Below are 7,469 nucleotides of genomic sequence, written 5' to 3'. Positions count from 1 at the left end.
CTTCACTCAAACTTTGTATTGTTTCTACGTTCTCGTTGTAATAATATTTGCGTTTTACTTGAACACCAACCTCATACACACATACGTTTTTCCACTAACCACGACTATGGTACGCATTCTACACTGAAAAGACATAATCGTTCCATAATGTACAAGTCAGGGTTCATATGTATGTTCAAAAAGAAGCCTTCCACTGTCTTGAATTAAATCTGTTGGTGGCCATGAAATATATATCCCCTGCGTCCTGTTTGTGATACCTGTGATTTCTAAAGAGGTAGCTGGGTGGTTTTAAATAAAGCCAAACATGTAAAAAATCATGCGAATATAATAACAACGTAGACACAATACCTTGATTGGTAGTAAAATATCAGTGGAGGTAACCCTTGCCCCATCTCCGTAGGAGTCTATATGTCAACCTTGTATATCATAAAACATCCCAGCAGTGTCAATTCAGCCAATGTACATTACATGACTTTTTCTGTAATATAAACTGTCAAGCCGTTGTGTGCATTTATACATCCAGGCAATGCATCGAGATAATGATGTAGTCATGTTACCTCAGACCTTGGATCTGTATGTATGAATCATTTGTTATGAGGGTGTATAACTATTCTACCTTTTCAAATTTACGTTTCCCCGATGTCACAGCTATGTCAAGGCATGATCTCATCTAAAATATTTCACACAGACACAAGACTCAAGTTCGTGTCAGTCATGCGATCGCTGTTCAAAACTATTTACGTTTTTCCAACAATGATATAGGATACTGGCTGCCACTTTGTGACCGTTGTTCAACCATGATTTATTGCTGTCTGCCTTGACCCGTAAGCATTGTGGGACGGGTAACCGATACCTGCCCTTGCATGCAGACTGCAATTGTACTTTTTCCATTGTTCCACACGGGTGGGCACCAGACAACACCAGTCTACGTGGATTCGCCACGACAACATGGGCGCCATCTGGAGGTACCGCTGATCTGTTTGTTGCCTCATTCAGTAGTGACAATAGACAATATCTTCCCAACAACTATGACAGTGAGAATACTGTGTATCAGCGTTCTGTTCCTTGCTGCAGGTAAGTGGTGCCTCGTCATGTATCCATTGATAATATCATGAAAACAATATTGAGTATTGATCAGCGTTCTAGTTCCTTGCTGTAGGTAAGTGGTGCCACATCATGTATCCACTGGTTATATCATGAAAACAATATTCAGTATTGATCAGCGTTCTGTTCCTTGCTGCAGGTAAGTGGTGCTTCGTCATGTATTCACTGGTTATATCGCGATGGGAATAACAAACCAATCTTTTTAAATAAATGCGTTACTAATAACAATGAATGACGTAACGTCAATCCCAATTATTCGGAAAAATTCACAGTACGCACAACACTTGCATTGATATTGCAAATCTCATACATGAAAGACAATGGAGTCTATTTTTAAAAATAAGTGACAAAGTGATTACAACCGGATTTCACAGATGTCGCCAATGAACATAGAATGCCCAGTACGCAAGCCGTTGATTTAAGGATCTGTTCACAGCTTCCGACCCCTGCGCCGACCACAAGTACATCTACGACAACGGGGGACGCAATCCTAAATGTCCCTACCAGCCGGAGGAGTGTGACCGCTACATCACGGAGAACTGGTACCAGGTGGTCAACTACCATGGGGCTCTGGAGATGCCAACATCCCACGTGGACATCAACAGCTGCGGCGCCAACTACCCCGGTTGGCTGAATGGTTCGTTTTAAGGGACCGACGTTTTCTCCCCTTTTTTGGGTGTGTGTGTGTGTGTGTCTGTCTGTCTGTCTGTCTGAATCTGTCTGTCAACAAGCACTGTCTCGCTACAAAATTATGAGTATCAAGAAACGTTTATGATGAAATTTGCAAAATATATCGGTTTAGGACAGATGTCAGATAAGATATAGCTATCTACTACGAAACAACAGCATCGAAAAGGTTTACTGATCGATCATTTGCTTTGTGTTGATATCAGCTATTATAAACTTATTCGGATTTTGCGAAACTCAAGGACGTTAATAGCGACGGAAAACATATTGCGTCATTTCTAAGAGGTCATTTCTAAGCGTCATGGCTGCTCTCGGAAGTTTGAGAGCGATCGATAAGGACCTTTGTTTCACAGGCATTTGAATAACCATTCAATATAAAGGAACCATATCATTACTGTTTTAATGTTTGTCTGTAGTTTAGGGGATATCAATCTTCTACGAACGAAAACTGTTTTTGGCAGGTTATACTTCATGCCTCACAGTTTTCATTTTTGTGAACAGCATGCAGCATAAATTTTCTTTTAAGCATTTTCTGGGGCAATATATGTCATACGTGATCCCTTAGAATATCAAATTGTGTGTTCCTGAGGTAGAGTACTTGTATATATGTATGACGTTGGTATACTCAGCAAAACTGAATACTTGACACTGATAAATTGCGACATTTTCTTTTTCTGTTTAATCATATAAATTTATAGGTATATTAAAAAGTAGTAATCGGTGTGAATGCTTTAATTTTGTGAAATTGTACGTTCTCGAGCAAACTTTGACTTTGTAGCGTATAAAGATAAACAACACGAAACAAACGCGTGAAAAGCAAATTCATTCGGTGCATGGAAAAACAAATTATACTTTTCATTTTAATCTTTGTTTGGAGATGCCACGCCTTTCAAATCAAGAACGTCAGCGTGCTATGGGGAGGCTTGATGCTGGTCAGTTTGTGGTCGCTGTTGCAAGAGCCTTTGATTGCTCACGACAAACAATTTTTAATCTTAGGATGAGAGTGCATCAAACCGGAACTGTTGCCGACTGCCCGAGGCCGGGAGCGTAACGAGTGATGTTACTCCCGGAAGATCAAGCAATACGATTACGTCATATTCGGAACAGATTTGTTACTGCAACGTCCACAAGTAGGGAGATGTTTGGTGGAAGGATAACTACACAAACTGTCTGAAATCGCTTACTTGCCGCTGGACTTCGCGTCCGAAGACCCCAAAATGAACCAAATTTAGCGCCAGACCGACTGGTGTGTGCCACAAGACACATAAGGTTCAATCAAAGGCAGAAGAATTCGGTTTTCTTCAGCGACGAATCTCGATTCATATTGAGGTTTTGCCGACGGCAGGACCCGAGTGTACAACAGGCGAGGTGGCGTTGCGTGACTGTAAGAGACGCTAGAGGAAGCCACAACTCTTACTGGAGGCCTGAATTGAATTGTTCTCCACTCTGTGAACTTCATTTTGGAGGGTGCCTTGACATCATGAACTTCATCGTTGTTAAAGTGTTTCGGCAAGACTTGTTGTTTTTACTTTAATGTCAAGATGTTCCGTGCACAGCATACAGCTAAAATTATTGTCTTAAACCTAATATTAAAAACCTAGTGTCAAGTTTTCGGTTTTGCTCAGTATATTTTACGCTGATTCATTTGTTTTACCCAGGAACCCTTCCTTCTGTCACCGACGGCATCGTGAACATGACTGTTTGTGTCAGCTTCTACAACGAACCGTGCAAGAAACAAGTTTCAATCCAGGTGAAAAACTGTGATCATTTCTATGTGTACTTCCTAGTGAAGATGGACGGCTGTTCTGAGAGATACTGCTTTGGTAAGTACACATTATATAATTTGAGTGTGTGAGTGAGTTAGGATTTTAGTCACATCGGCAGTATTCCAGCCACATCGTGACTTGTATGATTTGAAAAGAGATGATGTTACAAGATATGATTTGAGACCATTTATTTCAGCATCGTTTGGTTCACATCTAACATCTAACTAAAATGTCACTCACTATCACAACATGTATATGGGTTTTACGTTTTAGTTTACGACGTTGAATATAGTGGTCATAGCCCTTATCTGTCGTATTCGTGTTGGCAGTGGGGTAGCCACGTTCATAGATACTCTTAAGCCCAGGTCTTTTCATCCAGAGCTTGTAGCAACGATCCAACCTGTGGGGATACGATGACACGCCACCAATACAGTCACCTTGCCTGACCACCCGATCCAATCAATTCCCTCTCACGCCCAGTGTGTGTGTCTGTCTCTGTGTGTGTCTCTGTGTGTGTCTCTGTGTGTGTGTGTCTCTCTCTCTGTGTGTGTGTGTGTGTGTGTGTGTGTGTGTGTGTGTGTGTGTGTGTGTGTGTGTGTGTGTGTGTGTGTGTGTGTGTGTGTGTGTTGCTGGAAACAATTCTAACCTGAATCAATACTGATTTTCAGCAATGTGATGTATGGACTAGAACTGAAGGCTAAAGATACAATAACTAACTCTGAGGGTTCTTCCGGTTTGATGAACATTAACAGCAATGTTTGTATTATCAATTACCACATGGGTGTCACTGAGGAATAAGTTAATGGCTGTGCTGTAGAGTTTATCTTTAACTGTGTTTCTGCTTAATACTCATTCGTGTGTATGCGGCATACTCCTACAGCTGATTTTTCCAAAGTGGTAAACGTCTGATGCTTGTGTCATGTGGGGCTTGTTTCCACATTAACCTAATAATCGTGATCTAAATGACTTCAACAAAACGTTAGACCCTATTTTCATTCACTCATAATATTCCGTGGACAAAAATATCTAAATATAATATGACGTGATATAACATGCATATTGTGTTGATTGTTTCAAATGACTGTTACCATCACGTGTTGCAGGTACTGATGGTGAATGTCCAACTACAACAGAAGCACCAACTACAACAGAAGCACCAACTACAACAGAAGCACCAACTCCGTCATCAACAGCTTCAACAGCACACACAACTGATAAACCCACATTTGCCTCTCCTCGTGGTAAGTGTTCATGAATGAACAATGACAATGTAATCCTATTAAAATACTATTCTTTCATAAAATGTTGTCTCTATCTGAATATTTGAGACATTATACATTCGCCAGTTACGTTCTGAAATGATAAAAGTAATGTGTACGTAACTCAAGATGCTGACTCAACTCACGTCAAAGCATTTATGAATTGATAACCAAGCGAAGTTCTAAGGTTTGTAGGTTTGTTGCATCGAATTACAACATTCAAGGCCTCAGCAAAGCTTTCAGGAAGTTTTATGGTAGACATGTGGAGGGAATTTCCAAATTTGATGCATCAGTAACAAAAATGATGTTCGATGAAATTCCCGAATTATTTCAAATGAACAAATGACTAGACTTAGCATATGTTTATGACAGATGTTTATGACACATGCTCTGTCATCGTATCGCATGTTTACAATCACTGGATGGTCTGGTTCAAACATGATTTGTTTACAGAGATCATCATACAGCTGTAATACTGCTGAAGCAAAAATTTGCTCATGATATAGTTACAATTGTACAATCGACTCTGCTTTTGGCGGAAATTTCTTAGGAATGTGGAAAGGGTTTTGTCGCTTCTATTCATATAGTGTTTTCAGAGTGTCCATTCGAAATCTACCGCACATTGACGATTTGCCTGGTAACCTTGTGGGCAGCAACTATGATGTTTGGTGTTATAAAGCTCTACCACAGTGAGTATTCTTTTGTTGTGAATAGGTCGTTTGGAGGAATTAATGTCTCTGATAACTTTAATTCAATTCTCGGTAAATTTGTTGACTTAAGAATTTATCGAAATTAATATATTCTCGGGGGTGATAATCTCCCTTTCAGTGCCATTTAAAAGGAAGTGTCCCCATATCATATTTTATATATAATAGAGCTGATATTTAGAAAATTGTGCAGGTGATAATCTGCTTTTCAATGCCATTAAATATTTTTGATGCACCAAAGTATATGGAAGTGCTGAGTGAAGCAACCTATGTATGAGATAATGGTAAATGATTCCAGACGTATTCAGCTACATAAGCACTCATATATCACACAAGGATACCTAAACATTTTTCGAACTGTGGTAATAATTTTGATTGAGTATGGTGGTAACGGTCCTTCTGTGTTAATAGTTTCCGATTAAATGTCACATTTTGTTATACTGAATAGATTCGGTTATCGCATTTATACCACTCATTTAAACCACTTAACATGCGTGCTCTGCTTTTCAAGACACATGGATGCAGGTATAGATACAAAATATATGTAAGATATGTTTTACTAACATCAAAGCTAAATCATTCATGTAAAGCATATTATCAAGCCAATGTTCACAAATGTACAGACTGCCATATTTTTCTTTATTGAATGTTGAAACATTTTTACAACTACATTATTTCGATACAATACTGTGATTTCTTTTGGTCTAGGATCGACCCGTCAGCGAGTAGTGGAAACAATGCCAGCAGAAAAAGTTACAATATAATCCGGCCTACATGTGGATCGTCGGTTGTTCGTTTCATTACACATGTCGATAATGTGTGTATGTTGAAGAGAACTGTATTTGTATATATCTAGATAGGACAACGTGAAGAACATCCATATTCTACTCATGTTATAGATTGTTTCTTTTTGGAATAAATGCATTCAAATGGCACCTGTATTGCATTTCTTGAGTTTGTAAATTTAAATTCAGGTAACTTCCTGGTGTTATGCGTGCCTGAATTTTTTTTCTACCTTGCTCAATGATTTTCTACTCAGTATATCCTGTTTAAAATTGGGACAGGTTTTCTGAAGTTACTACTGAAGTAATATGAAAGTTTCCACTCTTATGTAAGAGATGCTGTGAAGACTGAGTTCGACATTTGGCACCTTACACTATATTTTACACAGTTATTGAACTCCATCCATATTATGGATGGAGTTCAATAACTGTGTAAAACCTGTGGTACGGTACCATATTGTGTTAGGTGCATAGGGACCTGCAATCAAGTCAAAACATTGATTACACAACAGTCTCGTTTCCTGTTGACTGGGTCCCGTCCTATTCCGCAACTTAGTACAATCACTGGTCCAGAGACCTATTCATTTACCTGGATACACAATTATTAATCAGTATTATTTGATACATCTAAGCACTTCTATATTGCAACACCACGCTCCTTCTAATCCTTGCACACACGTCGTACAGCGTGCTCTGTCGTACAGCGAGCTCTGACAAACGGAAACCTGGAAATCTCAAAACGAGGCTCTCCCGCTAGAAAAGTTTGGCGGTCTGGTACGGACTTGATATTATATCAATCACATTGCGCATTACCGAACTACACCGAATTAGCGCAAAAAATACATAACAGATGTAACCAGTGAGCCAAATGCATTTTGAATCATTTTACGACCTCAACAAACAGGGGCAGCCTGTGACGTCTTAGTTAAGGTCATGCTGCCTACACCTCGCCATAAAATATAGAAATACGATGTTATTTAAGTTTAAAATTAAAATTCATTTTAAAAACATTTTCTTACGAAACAAGGAATTGGAATTCAGTGTAACCATAGTTGTTTGTGATGTCTATTTTTACTTTCACACGAGAAAATTCGGATCGACTGAAAAGTAGGTCATTGTCTGAATAGGTTAATGAGACTGATGTTTCGGTTTGAGACCAAGGTC

The 7,469-nt window shown here is 39.1% G+C and overlaps 1 protein-coding gene across 1 annotated transcript; it reads left to right on the top strand.

Annotated features, from left to right (window-relative positions):
* Positions 1-914: 914 nt before the first annotated feature.
* On the top strand, positions 915-6,458 carry LOC124268915 (pancreatic secretory granule membrane major glycoprotein GP2-like). Its single transcript, XM_046703935.1, has 6 exons — positions 915-1,074; positions 1,541-1,741; positions 3,450-3,614; positions 4,661-4,798; positions 5,413-5,505; positions 6,232-6,458. The coding sequence occupies exons 1-6, from the start codon at positions 1,029-1,031 to the stop codon at positions 6,285-6,287; spliced, it is 699 nt and encodes a 232-aa protein (XP_046559891.1). The 5' UTR covers positions 915-1,028; the 3' UTR covers positions 6,288-6,458.
* The last annotated feature ends 1,011 nt before the right edge of the window (positions 6,459-7,469 follow it).

This window comes from Haliotis rubra, unplaced genomic scaffold (assembly GCF_003918875.1).
Source record: "Haliotis rubra isolate DU_JTF1 unplaced genomic scaffold, ASM391887v1 Scf1402, whole genome shotgun sequence".
Classification (NCBI taxonomy): Eukaryota; Metazoa; Mollusca; class Gastropoda; order Lepetellida; family Haliotidae; genus Haliotis; species Haliotis rubra.
Note: the sequence above shows the minus strand (reverse complement) of the source record. Positions and strands in the feature narration are given on the sequence as shown.

What these genes read in the sequence shown, in the direction of transcription:
- LOC124268915 (XM_046703935.1), top strand. Translation starts at nt 1,029, where the DNA reads ATGACAGTGAGAATACTGTGTATCAGCGTTCTGTTCCTTGCTGCAG. An exon ending in CTACCCCGGTTGGCTGAATG is followed by an intron (nt 1,742 to 3,449) that starts GTTCGTTTTAAG and finishes TGTTTTACCCAG; the next exon opens with GAACCCTTCCTTCTGTCACC. An exon ending in TGTTATAAAGCTCTACCACA is followed by an intron (nt 5,506 to 6,231) that starts GTGAGTATTCTT and finishes CTTTTGGTCTAG; the next exon opens with GATCGACCCGTCAGCGAGTA.